The sequence below is a fragment of the Alosa sapidissima genome, chromosome 16 (assembly GCF_018492685.1).
Source record: "Alosa sapidissima isolate fAloSap1 chromosome 16, fAloSap1.pri, whole genome shotgun sequence".
Taxonomy (NCBI): Eukaryota; Metazoa; Chordata; class Actinopteri; order Clupeiformes; family Clupeidae; genus Alosa; species Alosa sapidissima.
In genome coordinates, this window is record NC_055972.1 from 10,370,858 (window position 1) to 10,397,759 (window position 26,902).

General features: G+C 40.8%; 3 protein-coding genes and 1 long non-coding RNA gene across 6 annotated transcripts in view; 1 reads left to right on the forward strand and 3 right to left on the reverse strand.

Moving 5' to 3' along the window:
• Positions 1–1,534, reverse strand: part of LOC121685256 — a 34,376-nt gene extending 32,842 nt beyond the window's left edge. The window contains exon 1 of the long non-coding RNA XR_006023304.1: positions 1,523–1,534. This is a non-coding gene — a long non-coding RNA (uncharacterized LOC121685256). The remainder of the gene's footprint in view (positions 1–1,522) is intronic.
• Positions 1,535–6,810: 5,276 nt separating this feature from the next.
• On the reverse strand, positions 6,811–9,164 carry LOC121685582 (serine/threonine/tyrosine-interacting-like protein 1). The gene is made up of 5 exons (XM_042066183.1): positions 9,078–9,164; positions 8,691–8,842; positions 8,419–8,575; positions 7,970–8,106; positions 6,811–7,472 (listed from the first exon to the last, which is right to left on the reverse strand). The coding sequence occupies exons 1-5, from the start codon at positions 9,095–9,097 to the stop codon at positions 6,811–6,813; spliced, it is 1,128 nt and encodes a 375-aa protein (XP_041922117.1). The 5' UTR covers positions 9,098–9,164.
• A 1,213-nt stretch (positions 9,165–10,377) lies between these two features.
• Positions 10,378–17,995, forward strand: si:ch211-248a14.8. 3 transcript variants are annotated; one of them, XR_006023303.1, is made up of 5 exons: positions 10,378–10,468; positions 10,862–10,987; positions 12,062–12,308; positions 13,405–13,715; positions 13,811–17,995. XR_006023303.1 is itself a non-coding variant. In XM_042065692.1 (5 exons), the coding sequence occupies exons 2-5, from the start codon at positions 10,944–10,946 to the stop codon at positions 14,197–14,199; spliced, it is 978 nt and encodes a 325-aa protein (XP_041921626.1). In that variant the 5' UTR covers positions 10,378–10,468; positions 10,862–10,943; the 3' UTR covers positions 14,200–17,995. The 3 variants fall into 3 exon arrangements, 2 of the variants coding, with proteins under 2 accessions (XP_041921626.1, XP_041921627.1); XM_042065692.1 differs by having other exon boundaries at positions 13,418–13,715; XM_042065693.1 differs by having other exon boundaries at positions 13,492–13,715.
• On the reverse strand, positions 14,939–26,812 carry ecd (ecdysoneless homolog (Drosophila)). The gene is made up of 12 exons (XM_042065683.1): positions 26,228–26,812; positions 25,546–25,751; positions 25,095–25,273; positions 23,765–23,957; positions 22,329–22,457; positions 22,119–22,244; positions 21,908–21,993; positions 21,702–21,808; positions 17,155–17,395; positions 16,251–16,318; positions 15,702–15,904; positions 14,939–15,523 (listed from the first exon to the last, which is right to left on the reverse strand). The coding sequence occupies exons 1-12, from the start codon at positions 26,439–26,441 to the stop codon at positions 15,326–15,328; spliced, it is 1,950 nt and encodes a 649-aa protein (XP_041921617.1). The 5' UTR covers positions 26,442–26,812; the 3' UTR covers positions 14,939–15,325.
• Positions 26,813–26,902: the final 90 nt, after the last annotated feature.

Genomic DNA, 26,902 nt, shown 5'->3' on the forward strand with positions numbered 1-26,902 from the left:
ACTTTACCATCTATGGTGTAGAACCCAAAGTATTTCAAGACACCACATTTTAGATGAGTTGGGGACGTAATTATCTGTCTGCTGGCCGTTCTGTGCGTTACCTTTGATTGTCGAAACAGGGTGGCTGCATGGGCTCATTGTGGCTACTGGCTATTATATTGGCTTGATTTGGTCATGAGCCCTGGATCATATAGCACTGAATGAGATGGTAAACAATAAAATAAAACTAATCATAGACAGTGACAGCCTTTACTCCATGCATGGAGAGCTGACACGACTTCGGATTAAATGCATCTTTTAAAAATGAGCGTATGCTGAAATCAAATCGCAAAACCCAGAGCCAATTAAAGGTATCTATCTACAACGCTCAGGCGAAACCCATGTAACACTTGCTGATCGAGATGCATCCTCGCCTGTTCCTTATATAATACGTTATCAATAGTGATTATAATAATAAAGGGAATGTAGCCTACCTCTCCCAGGTGCAATCATGATCACCTAGCCTACTCCTGAACAATGCTGAACTCAAATCTCGAAACTCGCCTGTCAACACCGGGAAATGCGCTACACAGCGTGTCCTCCTACATTCCAGAAGTTTCTGAGCTCCTGTGTTTGGAATTCCTGTAGCCTACAGTGAAAGCTTGGGTTGAGCAGTGAGGGAGGAGGAGCTTTCTCTCTCGCTCGCTCTCTCCCTCTCTTCCCCTCTCTCAAACACACGCACACACACACATGCACAAAGGCAGACACAAACATGTTTTTAAATAACAATTCCTGTATTGAATGGAGCTGCAATGTTTACATGGTACTATCAAAACACCACTTCATCCAAACTTTCACTCTGTCAATGTTTAAAGGCACATTCATTTCCCGTTGACAATTCTTCAAAGTAACAGCAAGGCTGTTTGTGTACTTAGTACAATTTAGTTTTGTCCAGTTGTGTTTGTAGCCTAATCTGTGTCAACATCAGTGCAACCCCCAAAATGTAATATGCTTTACAGTTATGTATTAAGTTTAGAATAGAAAAGCTGTGGTACAACTATAACAAAGCTTAAAAATGAAGTATTATGGTAAACTTACAAACCCCAACCAATTTCAGTCTGACTTCCAGTGTAACAAAGAAAGGTCATAGTCCTTATACTCATAAGGGGCCAGTCACCCGTGAATTAAGCTTAGTCCTCGACTAAAAGAAAACTTCAATGAAATTCTTGCTTTACAAAAAGCTTTCAGTCTAGGGCTAGTCTTAATCCTTGTATGGGAACCAAAGACGTGTCATTGATCATTCATGTCATCTCATTCAAACCTAGAAGTTTAAATAGACAGGTAGGCCTATCAGTTCTGTGTTTATAGCTGCATTCCTAACTGAGTCTGTCTGGGTTGAGCTTTACTAAACTAGTTAGCTTTTCCACAATGATCCATTCTTAAAATTGAAACAGCAGACATAGGCTACTTACATACCTTAAATAATTACCTCCATAATATTTTTTATTATAGTATTTTGTCAAATTTCACACTTTTTACACACCAGAAAATATAGTTTTGATGGATGTTCAATAAAATAAATTATATGGCCCCAATCGATTAGAAAAATGTTGCATTCAACCAACAGAAATACATCTGTCAGTCATGTGTCCTATCCATGGCAGCTTGTGCTTGCAGGTAGGTGAGAGTGTAGCTTGTGTGTTGGGAAGTGGGTTACAGTAAGGCAGGGGATATAATGAAACAATGCACTCTATTAACGACTCCATTTTGGATTCGCTTATACTGGCAAATCAACTTCCTGTTTACATCTTTTCTATAGTCATTGTCCTCAAGACCTCGTCTCACGGTATAGACCGACTTAGTGTAAAAATGTTGTGTGCCACTTCCTCCAGCAAACAGGAAAAGGGTTTAAAATGTTCTTAACTTTAATCAAGCAACTGATGTCTGAACTGGTTTGATAACTTTAGCTATTTTGTTCAGCTAGCAATAGCCTACTATTACCCTCTATCACCATCTGCCACAATCAGTAACTATTCCTTTAAAGTCTTCATATACTGTACAGCGGAAGAAATGACATCTGAAGGAACTGCTTTTGTCACAAGTATCTGAACAATAAATAAACCTCATATGACTAGTTTGGCAGAATTGGTTATCAGGATTGGTCATCACAAGGGTGTAGAGAAGTACCTTGTGGTTGAGTCTTGAGCAATTTAAAGGCCCCAATTCAGGACAAGTTCCACTGAACAAGCCAGGAACTCTGTTAGTTGAATGAGGAGATGTCAGATGTGATAATACTAATTAAAGGAAAAGTCCTGTGTTAGAATAACCTAGGGTCTATTTTTGCCTTGGGGGCAATTTTGGTATGTTAAAGTAAATGATAGTGAGGCGCAATGATGTTTTGAAAGTAGCAACTGAATTTGCCCCCCAAGACTATTGCCACATGCGATTTCGTTGTAAATGCATATTCCGGTCTCACTCAAAACTATTCCAATTTACGTCATCTTGGTCCCCAACAAAAGTTTTAACTCGTTATCATCCACTAATAGACCCTAGGCTGTCTGACACTGGACTTTTTCTTTAACATAAATAATATCACAATAAATGTAATTACACAGTAAAATAAACAGTGTTGAGTTAACTCTTTAAGAGTTGATTAAGTGTTTAAATGACTGATAAGTGTAACATGTTAAATGCTCCCAGATGGCAGAAATACACTGGGATTGACCTAGGCCACACCAGAGTGGTAGAGAAAAGAAAACAGAGTGGCCACACTCCCATAAGAGACTCTGGAAAAAGAGACAGTGGAAAACGCTTTTTCATGTCAGTTTCTGGGTTATGGAGACAGTTTTGGAACTGAAAACTGCCAATCACTTGGTCAGTAGCCAATGAGTTACTAGAGTACGCCCTCCAGCATCCAGAAATACATCCCACCTCCTGCAATACAGCCATTCAGCACAGGTTTTTTGGTTCCGTTGATTGTGTGGTAGCGGCATCAAAGAGTGTCACAACAACCCTCTCTTTCTATTGCTCTGGGTCACACCTTCCACATAATATATATTTCAAGAATGGGCTTCTCCTTAATGGTAATCCTGACCATACTCAGTAATTTGGCTTATCAGTTGTTCTACCTTGCACACATCCCAAGAAGCCACAGTAAACAGTTATGAGAAAAAAATAAACATTAGAAACAGGAAAGTAGCATTTACCTTACATTTACCCAACTTACATGCATGGCAGATATATGGGGGTGCCTCATAATAACATTGTTGAAACTGATACAAACACCAATCTACTACTTTTACCGCTGCTAGGTAACAAAAAAGTACTTGAGCAATACTGAGGCAACTAAATGACTGACTATACAGATTCACTCAAGACGTAGAAAAGATGTCGTCAGTATTACACTATGATTTCAACATTTCTGCCATTCCAAAAGACCTTTTTAATAGCAGCTATTTGACATGAAATAGTAGGACATAGGCAGGGATGTAGTGGTAAAATAAGAGGTGGGTAAACTATGAATTTTGTGATCACGGTAAGGTGGACTGCACCATGCAATATCAGATTTTTTAAAAAGGCATTCAGAACATGTTTGATGACGTTAAGGATTATTGTCCAATGTTTATAACAATACCAATGGTAGCCTATTAAATGGTTCCTGAGTGTTGATGATTGTGAATGTGGATAATACAGTGTGATTTTTTAATGTTAAAAGTTGCAATTGGTGAATAAACTCTGTTGAGAGGTGGATAAACTGTGTTTACTTCCGTTTAGCCTCCACTACACTCACGGGCACAGGTGTTTCTAAATACCTTAATGAAGTCTCTCAATAAACCTCTTAAAATCGCCAACAGAAAGGACCCAAAGCTGCCATCTTTGCCCATATAAGGAGATCCGGGTGCAACCCGCGCGTAGAACAGAAAATCCAACTGAAAAAATTTAAGCTGAGCTGTTGGCCATTTCTTATGGAGGCTTGGTTACCATGATTGTTACTCTCTTCAGAGTAAAGTGTGTTCTGTTCTAGTATTTTACACATGATTAAAATTAACTCTTACAGGGAAGCAACACCAGGCGAGTAACTGAAGCGTTCTGTTCGTGACGCATAAAATCCATTTAAAAAAACTGGTCTATTTTTTTCAAATGTATGCGCCACCATTGATTTTAGTGTGAGCTAGGGCTGATTCAGACTGGGTGCGTGGTGTGAACGTGGCGTTTCAGTTGGGTGGCAGCTGTGTGGCGTTTTCTATGTCTTTTCACACCAGAAACGTGCCTGACGCTGCGCTGCAGTGGCCCCTCTGCCTAAAACATCTCTTCACTTTCTGCTTTGAATGGAAATGTGCAAGCTCTAACCTGTTAACATGGGAGCCGAAATAAAAACGGACACGCCACGCAGCTGACAGGCTCACACCACGCACCCAGTCTGAATCAGCCCAAATTGTTGCTTCAGTTACGCGGGGGTGTAGCTTCCCTGTGAAGGTGGGTTGCACCAACAAGGATTCAATTAATTTTGGTTTAGTCTTAATCAAGGATTTGTAGATCTAGGTTTAATTTAATTTAATTTAATTTGAAGCATGGTTTAACAAATCCACGATAAAAACCTTAACCTGTAATTAAAACCTTGGCCGGTGTGTTGTACCAACAAGGATTAAGTTTTATCCTGGATTAAATCCAGGTTTATCCATTAAACCTAGTTTAAAGATGATCAGGTCACTGCCAAGTTTAATGGCATTAATGATTTTTAAATTGAATCTTTCTACAGATTCCTTGTTGAATCGGTAGCCTACCTCCTTGAAAATTCCTCATCATCATAAAACTCCATAGGGTTGAGAAAGTGTCTAATTTTCCTTTGTGGGCCTAGATTTTCTTCAATCCATCTATGCAGCCATTTGAGAAATTTTAACCACCTCAGCAGCAGGTTTAAAATTAATTCCTAACTGAAATTTAAATCTGAGTTTAAAGCAGTTGAGCAACAGGATTACAATTAATCCAGGTTTATGTGAACATCTAAACCAAGATTAAAAGGATGGTTTAAATGTAAACCGGCTTACCTTTCAACTAGGTTTAATGTTTGGTGCAACTGGATTAATGGATAAACCTTGATTTAATAAAACGTAATCCTTGTTGGTGCAACCTGTTTGACACTCCAAATTTGACACTAGTGATTTTACTGTGTAATAAGGTAGCCTATATTATACAATGGATAATAGATTGACAGTTTTAACACAAGCAAAAGTTACTTGTTGTTACTTGAGTGTTTGCAAGTTGATAAGCAAGTGTTTCTACAGAAAACGATCTGATAAGTGTTGGGGTTTGGGAAATATTTGATAAGAACTCTGACCTAACTTGGATATATAATGGCCACTGCACTTCATGTCTAGGTGATTACCACCTCCCCCTACATTATTAGCTGGCTACATTTTCCATTATTCCTTATATAATGGGTACATATCAATCACCTGGACATGACCTCACATGGTAATGGCTATGGTTATATGATTTGGTTATATGTCACTCCACGTGTACTAAATGGATCAGTCCAGATAGCAGATGTGTCCATAGTCCACAGCCCTCTATGGGTCCGCACTACAGAGTGGTAAAGAGGTCAACTATGACACAAAAGTGGAAGACAAGCTTTTCCATAATGTTAAAGCAACACCAAAGAGTTTTTTATACCTTAAAATAATGTTTCCAAAATCGTTTCAGTCGTTCATCAACTTGTAACAGGGTGAACGGCACTTCTGCATTTGCTTCGCGGCCCTCTATCGGCTATAACCGCACTATGTAAGTTTGCCAGATCGGGTAGCGGATCTGTAGTTCAATGGAATGAGACATAAGAAACTACAAATATGACTTGCATCTGATGTCGCAATACATCGTAGGCTACTTTTTTTTATAAATCGTGCAACATATTCTACCTTGTCTGTGGACATCGTTATTTGCAAAGCCGGTGCTGGATAAACAAATAGCATGCGTGCGACAGAGGAAAAGTTCTTTGGTGTTGCTTTAAAAAGACATCTTTAAACAGAACATGAAATTTGATGATCATGAGTTATGCTGCAAACAATGAAATGAGCCACATGTTAGGATGGTGTTTTGAGTGGAGGTAATTTGAGTAGAGATCAATTTTTGATATTTGTAGGATTTTCATGACATGTTTTTATGCATTTGGATTGCACTGATTTGTCATCTACATTTTTATTATCATCTTCATTTATTTATATTTCAATTTTTTGCAATGGGGGTGGTTTACTTTTTGAGTGAGCGCTTAATTTCCAGATATACTGTGTCATCACATAAACAGCTAACCTACATCAGCTCCTGTTCTAATGTGCCTATCAACTTACCATGGTCAGTCTACTTCTAGTAACCTGAATGATCTGGAGGGGGTTTATGAGCATCACAAGTCCTTAACTGGTGTTGGGGAAAAAAACAATCATATAATTTGGCATGGTCTAAAATTACGTACCTACCTGTTGTGAAAAACTACTAAACTATTCAAGCTAAAAAAGAATACATTATGTACACATTTGTATTCCTACAGTATGTGTCTATAGCTGAACAGGTTCAGTGGGTCAGAGAGCTTGAGTACATCCACTAAATGTATAATATGGAAAGGTTTGTTCTCTGGTTACCTGCAACTAAAAAATATCCATTTGGTACATAAATATTTGATATTCTCAAAAAGTCAAACATTTGTGGAGAAAAAAATCTTAATGTACCTAAGATAAAAATTACACAATGCAGTCAAATTCGTTTTGAGTCTTTCATGTCTATAACTGTACAGGGGTTGTGGGAAATACCACTTTTTTCTCACAGGCCCCATGGAGTCCATCACAGCCGTATGTCATCCAGTTTTGTCAGCCTCTCCCCGAACAGCTGCTCCTCGTAGTCGGACAGCTGGCGCAAGAAGCCGGCGTTGGGCGCGGCGCAGGCCCTCCGTTCTTTGAGCCAGCGGAAGGCGTGCAGCAGAGACCAGCAGCGCTGCTCCATGAGGAAGGCCAGCGTTAGCACGGAGCTGCGACTGCGTCCCAGGCTGCAGTGCACCAGCACACGGCCGCCCGGCACCCCGGGGCTCCCCTGCAGGGCGCCGGCGATGAAGCGCGAGGCGGCGGGCAGCGCCTGGCTCAGGTCCTGCTGGGCGTCGTCGTTGAGGCGCAGGCACAGGTAGCGCACCACGCTGGGGAAGGCGTCGGCGCTCTCGGCCGTGGCGTTGACCACGTGGGTGATGTGCAGGTTCTTGATGATGCGGTAGTCGTGGGCCTGGGCAGCCGAGCCCTGGTACAGAGCCCCCTCCAGGATCTCCGAGGGGTAGATGGTGAGGGAGCGACGCTCCGACTGCAGCAGGATCATGCGGGGTGTGCACAGGAAAGGGTAGAGGGAGTGGAAGGCCGAGTAGCCACCCAGTAAGATGACCGGATCCATCCCCAGTGCGCTGAGCTGGAAGAAGCACCGCTGGAGAGGCATCGAGTCATTCCGGGCCTCCTCACTACCCACTGAAAGGACAGAAAACACACACACACACACACACACACACACACACACAGTCTCAATCCTTTATTACAGTGTCAAATACCTATCAACCAGTCATTATAAGCAGTATTTTATGAATTTGAATATGAATGGCTGAAAATGAATTCTTAGTGAGTAACTTTTATTTATACATAAGCAACACTATGCAACAATTTGCCGATTTTTGAGGTATGCTTTGATCAGGCAACTAGTTTTGACATCATCTTGAAATTTGTTTTAATTTGACAGACAAAAGCACTTGGTTCATTTCCACCAGCCATCCAGGATATGAACTATGCAGTTCTGAGTTCCGGGTAAAAATAAAACTCTCACAGGGAGACATTGCTGACCACATTTAGCATGTTAGCAAGCTTCTAATAGTGCCAATGAGGTTTTGTATATATTTTAGACAGCTAGCCACTAGTTCAAGACCATAGTGCTGATTTTAGGTTTTATTTATAGACTCTTATGGGATTTCTACCTGGACTGTGGCCCTCCTCAGCATAGAGCAGAATGATTGAAAACTCCTGAAGCTGCACGCAGCTTATCAGACATCCCAGCTCAGGATGCATGACTGTCACACTTGCTCTTGCTGTCACCAAATGACTCTGCTTATACCTACACACAAAGAGAGAGAGAGAGAGAGAGTTAATGCTCACAACTTGCAGTGAATTCGTTAAACTTGAGGTTTCATAGCTCTTGAGCAGGATTATCTCTGATGAGACACACTATCAGTGAGGTAACTCTTTTGAAATAGTGTGGCTTCCACTTCAGTAAAATATGAAAGCGTAATCTTTGAAGCACATGATGCTATTTCGATGTTTGACCATCTTTTTTGTAATAATGACAAACTTTTTCAGTGTCAGATTTTTAAAGCATGTGTCTTGTACTTCTATCTGAACATGTACACAAACTCATCTGTGTTGGTACCTCTCTGCACTGCGGCAGTCCAGGATTAGGATATAGTTTGGGTCATGGAGGGCTGGTTGTCCTGCTTCTGCATTCAGGAGATTGTAAACCTGCTGAGGAGTCACGTAGCCCCTCTCAATATTTGCTCTCTCTGGAAGCGCAGGGATCAGGAGGCCCTCTAGGCAAACAGACACTCCTTCATTAGATCACATGCAAAGAGTGTATTCAATTACTTATTAATGTTAGAAACAATTATGGACATGTGTAAGACTGTGTAAACCTGAGCAGCATACCCTCGGTGGTGCTTTCTGTAGTGTTGACAGGAGGAGTGGTGTTGCTGTTTGAACAATTAGCAGTTCCATTCATTTCCCTACAGGGGGCAGCATTCTTTAATGTTGCAGCTCTACGAGTCGAAGTGGAAGGTACAATGCGACACTTATCCACTCTATATATGATAGTGAGTGTGTTTGTGAAAGTGAGAGGAAGAGAGGAAAAGTCAGAGAGAGAGAGAGAATACAGAGAATACAGAAAAGAAGGGACATTAGACACGTCCTGCCATTTAGACTGATGTAACATGAAATTAAAATTGGGAAAGGACATTCTTACACAATGATTCCACTCTTCCTAATTTATTCTCTCCATATCTGCTAATTAATGTAAGAATAAAACGTGGTTCTTACCTGGACAACACAATGCCCATTGTTTTCAGTGGCAGGCATTAGGGATCTGCAGCCGAAGGCCTCTTTCTTCTAACTGCTATGGAACAAGAAGCAGGAGGGAGGACACAGTCATCTTGAGATCCAGTCAGGCACACGGTCCAAAGCCACCAATATTATGAAGTTCTTGAAAGACTTTACTCATGTAAAATTCAAGACTTCAACAACACACGAAACATTTTGACTTTTACATCCTCACAAAAATGCAAAAAAGACTGCTGTCTTCACCTTCAACCTTCCATGTGGGCAGGACAACCGTTTTTGTTTTTTCGCCTGGCTCTCTCTTTCTCTCTCTTTCTCTGCTCCACACTCTCTGCATGCCTTATTTTAGCTGGCTGTCATGACAACAATACAGGATGAAGAGCTCTAGACAAGCAAGGGAGAACTGTCTGTGACAGGTCAGACAGAAAGGGATAATGGGAGAGATGCAGAGTGCACCACCAATGGTGACATACATGTTTCACCCTTGAATCATAACATAATTGTCATTCAAACATCTGCTTGTTGAAACAGTCTCTGTCTGTATTGATTATCTGTGACCTTATCATGTCCAACAGGGTGTTTGTGTGGATAGGTGTGTACACATGTGTGATGCATGCTGTTCAAAGCATAATTAATATGTTTTTGTAAAAGGGGTTGACATTGTCATATGTGATAACACTATGTTGATATTGTTGACCAGCAGCAATATACAAAAACGAGAGCAACCACAGATGGATATTGTACCCATCATGTTATCCAGCCAACTCTACTTAAAACGACTAGCAGGGGAGGGGCCTCAGAAATGTCAGAAACACATGCCTGTTGATTCTCTGCTGAGGAAAGAGGTGTAGAGATGAAATGGTATAAAGAGTCATATACAACCGAAAATTGATGTCATGCAACATTTATATGCTGCGCTGATCAAATCATCACAATTTGAAAGTAACTGAATGAAATAAATATATTTCACAATGAAACAGATACTCCCTGTGATGCGAAAAATTTTCAGGTGAAACGTGCTCTGAATTCAGCTAGAAATTGCCATCCAAGCAGACGCTAATTCAATTTAGCCAGATAGAGAAACCAACACCAACGCAATATATTTACAATCAACTATGTAGCCTCAATGCATATATTTGTGCAATTAAGTTAATAATAGCCTATACATTAATTAGAATTCGACTTCAAGTGACATCAGTGCTATATGGCTTTTTATGGTTCTGACAAGAGTCAAAGTCCACCAAACATGTGGTCAAAATTGGCCATGCGCAAACTCCAGATAGCCTATCATCCAGTCTGTGCGGTGCAAGGTTAGTTAACAGCTGCCTAGAGATAGACCTAGATCTTCCATGGAAGACTGTTATGACGCACAGGTATGGGGTTTCCGCAACTTTCAACAATTCTACAATGTAGGCCTATTTGCCATACATTTGTGCATGTGTGTCTTTTCGCTATTGATCATCTAACGGAAATGAGCTGTGACTATGTTGCGCACGGACTGTTGTTTACAATATATCACTGTGTAGCCAACTTAGAAATGAGAAATTCGACGATTCTTAGGTTGTGTCATATTGGCTCGGTTTAATGTTAACGCTTTGATGATGATACTATAACTTTTTGACACTGTAGGTAGCGTAATATGTTGTGTAATCATTGATGCGTTAATGCGGGGGGGGGGGGGGGGGGGGGGGGGGGGGGCATGTCAAACAGTCGTAAATAATTGGGAGGGGGGGAATCTTCTAAAACCTTTGACATCACCTCTACAGGCAAACGACCAGATAGTGCCGGGGCCCAGCCCCCCATACAGTCAACCTGTCTGGACTGGAATGTGAAGGTGGACTCTATATTATGGAGATACATAATCAGGCCTGGAAAGGCAAACTTTTAAAATGGTAGGCTACCTGTTGCTATTCAATTATGTTTTCAATTGCATAGGCTACTTTTCTAATTAGGGGTAAAGACATCTGTGATTTTAGATAGTGTGAAATTAGATAGGCTACTTTGTAAATGGCCTGCCATGTTACCTAATGAGTAGTTTCACAAGACCAAAAAATAAAGCTTCTTAATTGAAATATCATTATCTATATGTGTTTAGTTGAAGGATAAACAGTGTATGGACATCTAAAAGAAATGTAGTTTCATTCAGATATCAGTATAGGTTAAATATTTGCATAGAATATTTATAGTATTTATTATTGTTCCTTGAGTTAACATAATAGGCAAGTTGCATCATCATACGGTCTATAATGTACTTTTATCATTTTGATGGAAAATGTGTTGGAGTGGACAAAAACTGTTTGACAGAAAACTTAAGTGGTTAAGTTTTAGCACTAGGCTATATCAGTTATTATTTTCAAATTGTATGTGGAAATATTGTTGTTAGGCTGTTTCTTGGTTTGATACATATCTGAAGTATTTCCTCTGCTAAATAAGTTTAACTAGGTCAGCTAATATTTCTGAACTTATGTTTGATAGAATTTTGGATCATATTTCAAATATTTCCTTTAAAATTATGATAATTCTCAGCTTACTTCTACATCACAATTGTAACATATTACAGATGGCATTAGATGAACACACAGGTACACCCGCCTCCCCCACACACCCCATTACTCCCATATTCACTTGTGTTATGGGGCTATTACCCCCCTTTACACACACACACACACACACACACACACTACTATTTAATTTATTATTTAAAGTTGACCTGGCTCATCAATTTGAGGATGAGAATGACAATGACATGAGAATGTGTTTTGTGCTAACAAAATTGTCAAGTCTAGTCATTATAACAACATACAGGTATCCAACATTATCGCTGATTCTGAGGTACACAGACAATGTCAAGTGCTTACCCTGATCATGAAACTACCCTAGTAATGTTACTTCTTTTAATGCATTATGGGAAATACAGATGTACACTAGGCCTATATGCACAACTTATTGTTATTCCTCTCTGACAGCTTCTCCTGGATTTGCAAGAGAAAGTCTTTGGCCTTAAGAAGATGCTTGTCAGATGTTTTAAGCACATCTGGCCTCAGCATATATTCATCTGAATGCTGGAAATCCTTGGTGCCCATATTGTTGTTCTGTGGCATTTTGCTGGCTCTGGTGGCACTCTCTCAGGTGGATAGACTGCGCAGTTTTGTCTGTGGAATTTTCATTCCTCAATACCACTATCCCTATGCAGTGCCACTCACCTTTGTACAGGTAACAACCATATCTCTTTCACTAACCAGAAGTACAAAATCACTTTTATTTATGATTCCTGTGTCCTTAATGGGGCAATTGAATTCAATTATTGATGAAATATTCACCTGAAAGTTACAAATATCTCTGCTCTACCACTCATTTGTGTTATTGATTTGCATTTGAAAAATGAGATGAGATTAGATTAGATTAGATAGTCTTTATTAGATTAGAAAGTCTTTATTGTTATTGCAACTTTTTACAAAGGTACAACGAAATTGAAAGTGCTGTCAACTCATGAGGTATACATAAGAACAATAAGAATAGACTTCAAAATGAAAAGTGTTTCCACTCATTTATTTATTTCTATTTTATGCATATGTAAATAGGTTTACTTTGATCCCTCAGGCAAACTCATATTCGCTTGCAGCTGAAGATTTTATTGCTCTACTGCTGTCAGTTTCTACTCTTTCAACTTTAGACGGGCCAGACCATATGAGCATTTGAAAATTATAGGCTACCAGTTGGTTGCTAGTTGCCCATAAATAATATATTTCAAAATTGGTAAATTGTGAGATAGTGCTTTTTTAAGCTTAGGAGGGAACAAAAAAGTGTAACAAAATGTTTAAAAAAAAACTGCCACTGTATCTATACAACTAGATAAGTTATATTTGCATAACCACTGAGGGATGGCAAAGCATTTTGAATAACTAGCAAGATTCTGGTGTCTCGTATTCAACAGGCGCTCCACTATAACCAGCTGACTGTTAAGACAAAGTATATGAGACTTAAATATGTTGCCTTGCAATGCAGATTGTTTTATCACAAACAAATACCAATACATTTAATAGGCCGTTATTGAACCCTAGAGATTCTATTTCGTCTCGCTCTGACTGGCAATAATATTGGAAATCATCTGTGCAAATTACATGGGAGAGCTACAATAAAAGGCATTTTCTAACAAAAACAAGACTTTCATTAACACCAATTGACAGATTTAAGAAAGAAATAGATTCAGTCAGTATGTTGTCACATAAAGTATGTTTGTTCATCAGCATTGGTGATAGGATTGCATGACCAGTTGCATGCAAATACATGAGTGGGTGTAACTCTGCAGAATGCCTACCTAGGTCCTGATCATCTCCCTGCCGTTGCTGGCCTTGCACGGCGTGGGCCTGATCTCTCTGCGGCCGTACTCCCTCAGACTCGGGGAACGCATGCTGGTGCCCACTGTGTGTGGCAGTGCCCAGGCTGTGCTGGAGCTCTGGGCGAAGGCCAGTGCCCACTCGGGACTTTACCCTCTCTTCACATGCCTGCTGCCTGTCCTAAGTGTGGTATGGAGTCGCGTCCTGTCGCTGACAGCAAAACCCTCTCTCTACCAGTCATGTTTACTGGCCGGGGTCACTCTCGGTGCAATCACTATAACAGGTATGGAGTTCTATCCCCTAATTCAGAAATAAACACAATTACATCCAGTTTTTATGTACACTACGCTGATTCTGATGCTTTTGTCTGCCTCTCAGTTGCAAAGGGCATATATTTAGTGGAGACGCTGGAGTGGGTGTACTCGCCTCTTAGTGTGCTGCTGCACAGCCTCTCCCTCGCCTGGATGGCCAAAGTTGCAGAAGCTGAACGGGGCCACTTGACCGTGTTTGACTGCCACTTTTCCCTGGTGGTGACGCGCTGCATGGTGCTGGGCTTCCTGTGCCTGCTGCACCCGGATGGTCCTAGAGCACTGGAAGAGGGTAACTGGCACAGTCTGCTCTTCCTGGGCTACCTACTGGCCATCCTCCTGCTTGGAGCTCTACAGCACCTCCTTATTGACATGACTGCACTGTACTTCTCACCTCTGGCAGCTGCCTTGCTTTACGCTGCTCGAGAGTTGGCTCGTCCCTTTTATAGTCTGCTGTAAAAGGGATGGAGGACAAAGATAATGTTTATGGAGCTTTTATACAATAATGCACAGCAAAAGGTCCAAAGCTAAACAACGATTGGTTTCTTAACAAAGAGAGTGTTGAAATGTCAATACTTGGTGAATGTTGATGAATCAATCAGAATTTGACAAGTGTACAGAGCTGATATGTTTTCTGGAGTATGTCAGTGGTGATATACACTGGTCATTGCTACCTTCCTGCTACACACTTCTCGTATCTCTGAATGTTACACACTCCAATCACACTGATGGCTTTGTGGCACAAACACAAAATGCATGACATCTGGGAAGGAGTAATAAGAGATTTTGACTTGCATTATACACAAAGTACTTTCAAAAGTGTGTAACTACATGTAGAGATGGAGTTGGAAATTTTCACATTCTGAATTCTTTCGCTGGCAGAAAGTAGAGTGAGAACTCCGAGCCTGAAGCCTAAGCTAGAACATAGGGACTACTGCAGGTTATAAGTAGATATGAAGTGTAACTGGCAGGTATAGACAGAACTCAAGAGGTGTTTAAACATACCAAACCCAATTTGAAAAAAGTTTTCGACATTTTACCACAGGTATTAATAGTGCTATTGACCATTGTCTGTTTTCGCTTAATAATTTAGCCAAATCTGCTCGAGCATGAGATAACCCAAGGTTAGCACAAGTCCAAATGTACTGTTTCAAGGGAATGCTCTGGTAGATAACAAACTCCAGCAGAAAAGAAAAAATACAGTGCAAAATAATTTATTTATTATACTTGTCAGACTGTACAGAAAACAGTAGAAGACCAAGAACTAAATTGCAGCGGTTTTGGTTCACAAGAATCAATGTACTGAGTTGATGTGAAATAGAACAGCACCACTCTGACTTATTTGTCACAGTTGTTTGTTCATTCTCCTACAGCTTATAAGGGAAGCATGGTGTTCATTGTGAGAAACATGATGGAGGCCTCATGAGGCAGACCTGCTTTAGTGCTAGATCTGCTGTTAGCTTTTGTTCGCTCAGCAGTCCATGTGTAAGTGCTTGGTTACATTGAGTGCTTTCTGCTGACGGACATGGACAACACATCTGGTTGACTTTGGGAGAACTGTGACATTTGAGCAAGTCACCCAAAATCAGGGTTGGTCTGAATTTGCTGGAAGACGGATGCCCAAGCTCTGCAACAGGTTTGATGCAGGCCCTGCTAAGCCTTCCTGTGAAGCCAGGGACTCTAGTAAATTGGTGACCAGGTTAAGGTCCACATCCAGAGGCTGAATCTCATCTTCCTGTTCAGTGCTGGGATGAGCTTTGGAGGTTTCAGATGAGTTTGCTTCCTAATATGAAGGGAAAAGAATACAGACTTATTCCAACTACAGATGCAGTATGGAACTACAATTTAACAATGTAAATGTCACTATTTTGGAAATGCACATATGTTGATCCCTTTAACATAACTTTTACATTGTGCGCATCACTTCATTTACGGAACTGAGGAAAATTAAGAGTACCCACTTTTTCAGACTGCACGAAACTCTTTCCGATGTTTGTGCCTCCGAGTTCTTGGTCCATTTGGTCCATGTAGCTCTTCAGACTGTTAAGGGCTTCAGCTCCAGACTGCTTTGGAGGACCAGAGAAGCCAAGAGCCTCCTCCTCTTCCTCATCATCATCATCATCATCCTCCAAATCATCGGAGTCCAATTCATCATCCTTGGCTCCTGGTAGAGTGAATGGACAGTATTTTACACAATGGTCCAAACTCGTTCTCATTTGGCCTTGTGCTTAAACCTGTAACCACGCACCTCCACTACTGTACCATCATCTCTGCAACACCAGCACATAAAAGTCGATGCCTATTTAGTATTTCTGCTAGTAGCTAGCTTGGCTTCCCCCAGGTTACTAGAAAACATGCTTTCTCAACCTGCCAAACTATTCTGCCCATAGACTTTAAACTCAGCAACAGCATGATCAATAAATAACTGGGAGAGGTTTACCCAAGCTTGGTTATGGCAAGCTTTGTGCTCAACTGATAAGGACGTTAACCCCCTGACCATTTACACCTACCGAGGAGTCTGTCCAGAGCACTTGTCACAGTGTCCGCATCAAAGCTAAAGGGTTCATTAGACTGAGACCTGGAAAAAAAAGACAATAAAACAGATTTTATCTTTTTAGATTTAACTAGATTTTATAGACCTTATCTTCTCATTAGAAATACACAAAAGTAAAAGCATACTTCTACCTCACTCTAGGAAATACATAAAAAATACTTCTGCAGTTACAATTGTTACAATGTTATTATGTAATAGGGCTGCTCAATTATGGCAAAAATCATAATCATTTGGTCAAAATTGTAATCACGATTATTGATTAACGATTATTCGATTATTGATGTTAGCCTTCTTGTGATACTTAAAATATTACGAGAAGGTGAACAGGCACGACCAACATGACTCGTCATAAAATATCACGAGAAGGCGAACAGGCACGACCAGCCGCGAGCATTTGATAAGGGACATCATGGGTGGTAAAGAGTTAAATTATTAACATTTTGTAAATAAGCGGGTCGGATCACAGGTCGGGTATCATTTTGTCTTAATTAATATTCACGGTCCGAGTTGCGGTCGGGTTGGTTTAAATACCAGGCGAGCTTGAGACCAGACCCGCGCACCACTGTTACACACACAACCCAAACTGCTCGAGTGGCCTGTGCACAGCGGGGAGGGGCGTGTCGAGTGCGTGGCTTAAAGAAGCAGCATGAATCAGTGCGCTGTAGGAGTTGAAATTGTACGTATTTCAAAAAAAAAATCTTAATGGAATGTCGCAAAAAATCGTTTTTTCTCGATTTTACTATTTTTGTGATTGTTTGGAGCCAAAATCGAGATTGAAATTGAAGTTTGATTAATTGCACAGCCCTATTATGTAATGTGCAATATAGTCATGCTTTCTGATGTTAGTCTCTGAGACTTACCAGGGTAGTTCTGCTCCTTCGTATGAGGACATGGTATTGATGAAGTTCTTCATCCCCTGAGTGACTGCAACTAGGCTGTAGCCGGCCTCCTGCTCAGCCTCTTCCTCTGCCCCAGCTGACCCTCTCTCTCCGGGCTGGGTTCTGCTCTGGGCCTCCGTCCTGCCCAAGCCCCCGCCACGGCCAGCTCTCTCCTGCAGGATCTGCTCCAGGTCTTGAGGGGTGAGGTCAAGCCAGCCGTCACCTATGAGTGGGTACAGACTCACAGTCAGTGGCTGTATCCACCATACAACTTGTGCTGTAGTGCACTAGTATCAATCAAAAAGTATAGGTTAATGCCCTAATCAGAATTTGAATTTGAACCCATGACCTTGAGCACTTAATGACCTTATGAATGTGTTTAAGTCCCTGAATATGTGTAGGAGAAAACTGTGTGTGTGGATGTAGCAAAGGAAGAGAGCAGTCACCACACCCAGCCTTGATCCCGGGGCATCAAACCTGCAGCTTGACCACAAAGCCAAAGAGCCAGGCTCGATGGCATGGCAGTCAGAGTGCATACTCAACCGCAGTGACGGTACTCACTGCAATTTTGACCTTTAACCCCATGACACTGAAGGAGAAATTTTGGATTACTAACATTTTTATGAAATAGAAGTGATTATTAATAAGTTTATATGTATTAGAAGTGAATACTAATCTACATTTATTACATATAAGTGATTAACATTTCATTTTTATATATTCTGTGTATGCTTTCTATACATTCGATACTGTGCATCAACTTTGCTTTGTCTGTCATTTGCTCTCTCCATGTCACGACTTTCTAATAAAGGTCATGCGACCCCTTTGTCACGAGTTAAGGGTATTCTGCCTGAGGCAGGAATATTAGGAATATCTTGACAGGAACTAGACTATAGCAAGAAAATGCTGAAGTATGTATTGTATTGACCAATTATCTACTTACTTGGAGTAGCCACATGACTTGCGTATGGATCACATGCTCTGTCCAAGAAGTGTCCATGTATTGTGTTGTATTTCTGCATGTTTGAGGATTTTTGGAAAAGACCATTGTACTCATGTGATTTGTATTACCAATCTAACTAACATGCATAAGATGGGGCTTCGCCCTAGAGAACTTTGAGTAGTGTTACTGGAACATGCTGTTGCTAGTGACCTGCTCCCGGTATCGTGAATAAACCTGCAGTGGTTCCTCACACCCGAGTGTTGCCTGGACATTTTTGACCACAACACGGGTTAGTTCATAAAGTTCTTGTAGTGAGTAAGCATGGAAGTTTGATTAAAATCTATCGCTGTGCTTTTGGAGATATCACCTCTGTCCCAGTCCTGTCACACCCATGAACAAATAACTGAAATAGGATGCACCCCTCCCATTACTACTTTTTACTACCTTCACAATATTTTTTTCTACCAACACGATATCAAGCAGCTGCCCTTTTTTTTTTTTTTGGGGGGGGGGGGTTATGCAAAGCGCCACTTAGCCTACTACTTGCTATAAGGTATAAATCAATATTAGGTACACTAACAATTTCTAATTGTGATCATTAAGTATTGTCATTGTCAACAACAATGTTTTTTTGTAGTGTCGAGTTGAGTTTCAGTTGTCCTTAGCCCTAATAAGGTGAATAATAATCTTAACCATGGCACTTCTTAAAAACAAATGACACTTAAAAACCAAACATGTGTGGTCAAAAATGAAGAACAAACACCACCGACTAACCCCCCCCCCCCAAAAAAAAACCCTCCAGTCTAAGGATAGACCCAGAAATCTATTTATATGGATATATAAAACTATTATTATTGGTATGGTATTGTTGTTGCACATTTGACACTAAAGCAGTCCGTGAAAACATGCACATCAGTGGACTGCTTTACTAATGCAAAATTGAAAACTACGATTTCATTGCATTACTCAGTATGGTTGCACGATGCTTGCATGATAAATACTTCCCAAAACAACAGTGATTATAAGGATGACATTTAGGAATGTATATCAGGTTTACACAATTCGATACAATATCGATTCTTTAAGCCAACAATTTGATTCTTTTCAATACTTCAAAATGTGTAGCAATACGATTCGATGCGTTGCTGGGGTCTGTTGGCGATAGGAAATGACAGATTTTGGTTAATTTTCATGTATTCAAATGCCAATATTATAGGCCAAATAATGAACAATGACTGTGGAATCAGGTAGGTTACAGAGTTTGTTCTCCCCCCCCTAACACCACCTGTCACTAGCTAGATGCTTTCAAATTTAACATGGTTTAAACTCGTATGTATATATCGCAGTATACGTTTTCTGTCACTGCAATAAAACTAGCCTATTTGGAATATTTTGTAGGCTTGCTGTTCCTTTTATGAGAACAATTTAACTGACTGATCAAGTTTTCATAGGCTATTGAATGCTTTAAATGTGAATGCCATAAACTTAATTCACCATTAACTAGATTATTGGTTCTTCACGCAGTTGTTATCTAAATGCAGTGTTTTGTAGGCTATTCAAAGCATTTCACTCAGTTGTGGTGTAGGCTTATGTCTTGAGTGATCATTGTCCCTTTAAATGTCTGGGACTTTAAATTACGTTTTAACTCCATGCTGTTTTTGTTGATCGACAATAAATGACACACGCACTTGCGTGGTTAAAAGTGAATTGTTTTCACTCGTTTTCTTGCAATTCCCACGTAACATTAGATACTACAGTAGGTCTAGGTTACATTTAAAAAAATGTTGTCGATTACTGTCAGTGACTAGTTCGAACTTTGTTACTGATGGGCTAGGTGGAATAATTGCACGGTTCTGGATGATCACAGTCAGATGGCAGCGCAGCGCCACTGTCAGCTGAACGAAAGCTTACACACTAGTCAAGTCCACAGTTGTTAAAACTACCAGCTGAAGCAGCCTAGTGCGAACTGAGAGAGAGTTGCCTCCTAACGGAGTGAGTGTAGCCTATATTTTCTTAGCTGCTATCAGAGTGATAGGCTAGCCTACATCTACCGCTCCTTTGCTACATGAACAGATATTATCAGATGAGTGACAGAAGCACCGGGCATTTGACCAGCAGGCCCATATGATAAACACGCTGCTCTGGTTCCTCTGGTAGCCTGCAGTAGGGCCTAGATGACGAGAAAAAAACGAGTCTCGCCAAAAAGCATCCCTGCATCCCCCGCCCGAATAAACTTTTCGGATCTGTACGATTCATAGAAGTCGCCCAAAGGAACGTGAAGGAGGCACCGAAAAGCGCGCTGTTTGGATCCCTGTAATATCAACTGAAGCGATCATGTTGTTGGCGTCGCTGATAGGCTGTCAACCACGGAACTCTACACAGTTTACTTTTACGTCATTGCTATCAACTCCGACTGACTCAAGTCCTGTTAGCACGTATATATTTTTTAATTAGGTAAGATGACGTTAAAACATGACACAAATATTAAGCAAAAAATGTAAACTCATTATATATTGAGGTGGTGATTAAAAATTTACTACCAAGTCAAATTGCATTTATTACCTTTTACTACCTTTCAAGGGCCTTCATTTTGGTAGATTCTATTTACTACCTTTTACTACCGCGCGGACACCCTGTCATATGATGCACAAACCTTTACCCAAAGATCCTTCATTACTAGCTTTAACCCTCTCTGCTTTACCCGAGTAAACCTTTCTTTTACTGTCTATGGAGTAAACACCTGTTTGATCTAAATTACAAAGTCCCAGAATGCTTAAAAGTCATTCAAACACATCCTATCTTTGTGGGGTTTTTTGTGAGGAGAGAGATTTTGAGAGATATAGCGACATAGAGACATATAAAGATATAGCGATTTATAGTGCATTCTTGTGATTGATAGGTTAGTGATATAGATTAATTGACAGGCTAGACAGACAGTGAGCGATAGTTTAGATATTTAGTTTAGATATAGTCTAGTGACGTTAATATTTAGATAGTAGCAGAAGTAAAAAAAAATATATGACTGATGCCTTTATTTCAAGAACAAGGTCAAAATGTGATGTTAGCAAAACTGGCCACTAGATGTCACCATGGAGTTACGTGTGTCGGATTGTTTCGAAACCTCGACACATTCCGGCGCAATTGCTTCGAACGTTTCGTTGTTTCACAAAGCCTCGTTCTGCCCATCCCTACAATATGGCCGTTGTCTACACATATCCCACCCCTTCCTCGGCAAAACGTCGACATGTGAATACATTGAGCCAATCATATGGCGTGTTGTGAAGACATCGTGCCAATCATGTGTTGTGATCTCGCCGCTGGAGCAAGATTGGTGTAGTGAAGCCTTGCGCACGCGCAGTTCGACCCAAAGACTGTGCCCGATGAGTGTCCATAAAACGTTGGTATATGGCCGCCGAGTGGAGGGACTTGCCTAAAAGGACTTTGGTTTAGCGTATATATCCCCAGCTAAAGGCACGGGTCAGACCGACCATATAGATATGCATGGTGCAACAGTAGTGAAAGCTAAACTAAATTAGCTACATTTGGCCCGCAAGTCAAATCAAAGGCAATTTGAATAAGTACTGACTGTCTTGAGGTGGGAGGTGTTCCTCTTGCTTTTTGAGTTCTTCCAGATCATAAGGGAAGCTCTGTAGGATGTGCAGAACCTCCTCGCCTGGAGACTTCACACATGAGCTTCACAGACCACAAATAGACAGGGAAAATAATGAATATTATGTGAACATGCCAAATGCATTCACACACAGAGCAGACAAAAAAAGACTCTTAAATTACTTTGGTGTGCTCAGGAATGACTGTTTGAAGACATTTTCTGCTGATGCCATCAGTTCTTTGTAGCGTTTAGAACCCTCTAGTTCCCCCTAAGAAAGACACACCACACACATATGAAGAGGTTAGTAAGACCCATTAGTAAGAGCATTAGATCCAGAACACTCTTCATCAAAACATAGGTGTTGCGTTTGAGTATGACACAGTTTTGACTCACTCTGAAGTACTCGTTCCTTTTGAGACTCTCCAGGAAGCTTTTCCACTGCGGGTTGCAGCTCACTGGAGCGTCTGGCTCAGAGGAGGGCACTCTACACTTGGAGCACAGGATCTCAAACCCATGGGCCTGAAATGTCCAACACATCCCAACATCACACATCAGTAGAATAGCTTTCTACACTCATTTCCATCTCTAAAGAGAGAGACTCACCAGCTTCATGCCCAGCTCATGGGCTTGGTAATGGGGGTGGGTACAAGGAGGCAGGCAGTAGCCACTTCGGCGGTCCGGCTTAAAAGTCTGCTGCCGGAGCTGAGCATACAGACATCGTGTGAAAGTCACCTGGAGAGCAAGGATGATGAGGGGGATCAAGGGACAAAAGCAAAAAGAGTGAAGGAATATTTATTATTGTTGTTGACCTGATTCAACCCTCTAATGCCTCTCCAAGATGACACATGATTAAGCATTTCATGATAATGTGTAGCTTGAAATGCAAAACTTTTGCCTAAACAACACCAGCTTGGAGATCAGAATCCAGATGTCTTCCAGTTGTGCTCAAACGTTTGCATACCCTGGAAGAATTTGTGAAATATTGGGCAGATTTTGGAAAATATTACTGATCATCCAGAAAACCTCTCTTTTATTTAGGGATAGTGGTCGGGTGAAGGCATTTATTATTAGCCTAGAAATCTAGACATCCTAGTGGCAGCATATGTAATTTGCAGCCAGGGTAGTCTAGCAACTCTCCGTTGGCTTGCGAGCTGGAAAAACCAAACTTTAGTCAGGCCAATCACATCATGTATAGAGTCGGTGGATGGGCTTGACGGCAGAGTTGCGACGGTTCTGCGTGAATTCCCTGCTACTTGAAAACAAAGAAGCTGCTGCTGCTGCTGGCGAACAGCGGTCTTTGAATCAGCTTTGGCCGCGACTCGAGTTAAGCTTTTTTTTTTTTAAGTTGGCAAACATTTGATCTACCAACAAGCTCCGCTAGTGGGAAAACACATGGGACTCATGGGTTGAAGCGCTATCCTATTGCGTGCAGAGAGAAAGACAACCGTTTATCCCGCCCCTCGGATTGACCCTACATCAACTGAAATCACTTAAATGTCCCTGATCAAATATTGACCAAATGTCCCAACCATAAAGGCTACGTTTTAAGAGGAGTCAACAAGACAGCGCACCATCCCTACTGTGAAGCATGGAGGTGGATCTTGGATGTTCTGGGGGGGTGTGAACTACAAAGGCACAGGGAATTCAGTCAAAATTGATGACAAGATGCAGTATGTTATCAGAAGGACAATTTTTCATTGAAGGACAATTTGCCCTTATTGGCCCAAAATCTGTGGATGGGACATAGTTGGACTTTCCAACATGACAATGATCCGAAGCACAAGGCCAAGTTGACTCTTCAGTGGCTACAGCACAAAAATGCCCATCACAGTCACAGCCACTTTGGGGAGATCTACAACGTTCAGTTCATACAAGACAACCCCAGAATTTTCGGGACCTCCCCAACCCAATGACTCCACAAGCAGTCATTGACGCTAATGGCCCAGTTGGGTCCAGTTTTAGGATATGCAAGTCTTCTGAGGAGAATAGGGAAATGCCACAGTGCAACAAAAGCCACTAGTACTATGTGATGTGTTTACCGAGGTAAGGACCCTTGTCTCAGGTGGAAATGTCCGGAAGGTGCGGCAGGCTTGGAGGTCCACTGGATCTCGTAAGTAGAATGCAGACACGGCAGGGGCAAGCAGGTCGGGTCTCTGGGAAAGCACAGTGACAACCCCAGCTGGCACGAAACAGTGGGCTTGATGAATATCCATGTGGATCTTATCAGGGTAACTGAAAGTGCAAAAGTAGATTTACTACCACGTAAAACAACAAAACAGATTAAATAAAACTGTCCCTATTCAAGTAACTGATTTAAACAGAACATGGGATTGTTACATGAGGAACTGTTCACAAAATAAATAACATCCACATCCACTTACGTTCCTTTACATGTGACCTGATTCATTAGGAAGAAGACAGTAGCATTTTTAACTAGAATAGACCTAGAGCCCATGACCCTTTTTCCTTTTGCTCCAAAACCCAATCTTCTGTCCAATTAGCCTCACTAACAAGTAGTTTTCTTATGGCCACAAAGCTGTTAAGCTCTAGTCTTATGCAATCTCATCACATATGCCTAGTATGAACTGGACAGAATCCAGGAAAAAGCTTTTACTACTACTTTTTCTACATAATGTTTAGGTCCCAAAACTAAGACGTGCAAAATACTTTTGTTAAATTCTAATGTTTCCATACATTTTTTAACCCTGGATCTTTCAAGGTATTGTTTCTAGACTGCCCAAACGGAAAATAAAAAAGAATGATTTGCATAAGACAAGTCAAATTGGTGTCTTTAAAAAGAAGGGATCATGGAGAATAAAGAAACAAAATCTTTGTATATTCCCACAAGGTGTTTGGCTGCTCTGAAAATGAGAACCAAAATTATTTTTCAGACTTGTGAGGTCTGCTGTTCAGACCCTGAAGGAATTTATTTTCTGTTCATCGCCTTTTGTGAGAGTGTTTCTACTTATCTCAATAAGGAAAATAAAATCAAGAGCGTATGTTGAGTACAAATATGTCTTCTGAAGGCCTAAACAGAGCCCAGTCAAAAACTCATCCAGACCAAACGTGACGATTTTGTACCAGCATGCACAATTTCAGCCTCCTACAGTACATGGTTTAGTTCTTGCGCTATTGGCTTGTGAACTTTGACAAAAAAAGAGGCCGAACAAAATCAACACCCCCCCCCCCCCCCCCCTGTAAAACTGGCTGTATCTTGGAAAGTATTAATCTTACATAAAAGTCATTTTACAGTGTGTCTCCTGGGTAACATAGGTACATCTGGTAATTTTTTGAGACCTAAGTGCGTGGGCCCTGGTTGAATTGGCGTGGAATGACCCTACAGTAATTGTCAAGGAATGAGTCTCTCACCTGTCTAATCTCTTCCCAAGAACTGAGCGGATCTTAGAACTGGCTAAGCAGGCTTCACCATCAGAGGACAGGAGAGCAAGAGCCTGGCTTAAGGTGGGCACCTTATCTCTGGACAAACCCACTTCACCAGACTTTGACGGGCAAGGTATGATATGCAACAGTCCCCTACAGAAGAACACCTGAAAGATAACCATATTAAGGATGAGCAGTCTGATTTCAAATTCACAGAACAAATAATAGGCAAAATCTCAACTGTTTGAATACAGTCACTGTACTTCAAATTCATACTATACATATTGTTCTCTGCAGACTCATATAATTTAATTTAGGGTGGGAACAATACAAGGTTTTTTCTCCCACCTCAACTCCCAGAAGGATCATAAACACAAACAAAAATGATAAAAATTATATGACCCAAAACACATGACAATCGACAATGTGGAGTCCTCACCCTATTTTCACTGTTCTCTGGGTTCAACCACTTCGGCAAATAGTCTGCTGCTTCAATCAGAAGGAACTCCCCATCATTATCTCCCACCTTGGCTGCCAGGTCTGGAAAGGTCTTTGTGATTTGCTGAAGCAGGTATACGATGAACCACTCATCTTCCACATTATCACCAAACTCTGTGCAGCCTCCAATATGCGCTGGCACAGAACCTAGGCATAAAAATCATAATGGGAAGCACTGAGTGAAGGTGAACTTATGGATAACATATAACAATGACTTCATATTAAAGGCATATTTGTCCAGTTAGTGTTAACCTTTGAAGAAACATCAAGGATAAAGGATATGCTTTTATTCTAGGGCTGCACGATTTGGGGAAAATATCATTGCGTTTGTTGACAAATATTGCGATTTGCGGTATAATTTGAATGTCAATTAATTGATTCAACTCAATATTCTAAATGTCTCATCCCACCAAACAGAAGTGACATAGTCAAGGAGGATATGGGATATAAAAGTTAGAAATGTGACCAAATTAACTGTGCACGATAATTTGTAGCTTTTGCGATTAGGTAATTGCGTAAATAGCCTATGTTCATATTGCAATTACGATTGCGATAATTGTGCAGTCCTAAATACAACCTCACTGCAATTAAACCAAGTTCAGTATCAACAAGACATCCGTTACCTGTTTCGGGGTGAAATGTCAGACTGAACGGCTGGTTTTGCCAAATATATTGCACTAAAAGATTGGCAAACCCGGTGAAGATTTGTTCCTTTAAATCCAGTAACTTTCTTTTGTTGGCTTGGGCATCTGTCAAATCAGGCTTGATAAGAAATAAGGAATACTGCACTGCATCCTCGGGTACTTTTTTGCCCCTCAGTAGAGGATCAGTGGCCATGATCACTTTCTGTTAAACTAAACGAGCACACACAAATTGCTTAACTTTAGTTACCAATAGTTTGGGAAGTGCTGGGCATACCAGCTAACGTTAACTTTGTAGCACAGGTGTGAGTTAACTGCTAGCAAGCTAGCATTAACGTTTGTTATAATAGGTACAAATCATAGCAATTTTACGCATCAATTCAAATCTCCAATGAACTAAAACTCTTTTACTTGTCCAACATTTTGTCCAGCAATTGCTTTACAAATATATTAAAGACGACTTTAGACAAAGGCCTCAATAAACGTTAATATGACGAAAAACTATGAACTAGATGTACTGCAAACAAACACGTGAAACAGTAGCAGCATGTTAACTTCCGGGATTTATTAATTTTTCAAAATAAAAGTCGTAATGGCCAAGTTGTTGTAGGAGGCATGGATCCAAACGAATCTGATGGGGACTTTTAATGAGAAGCG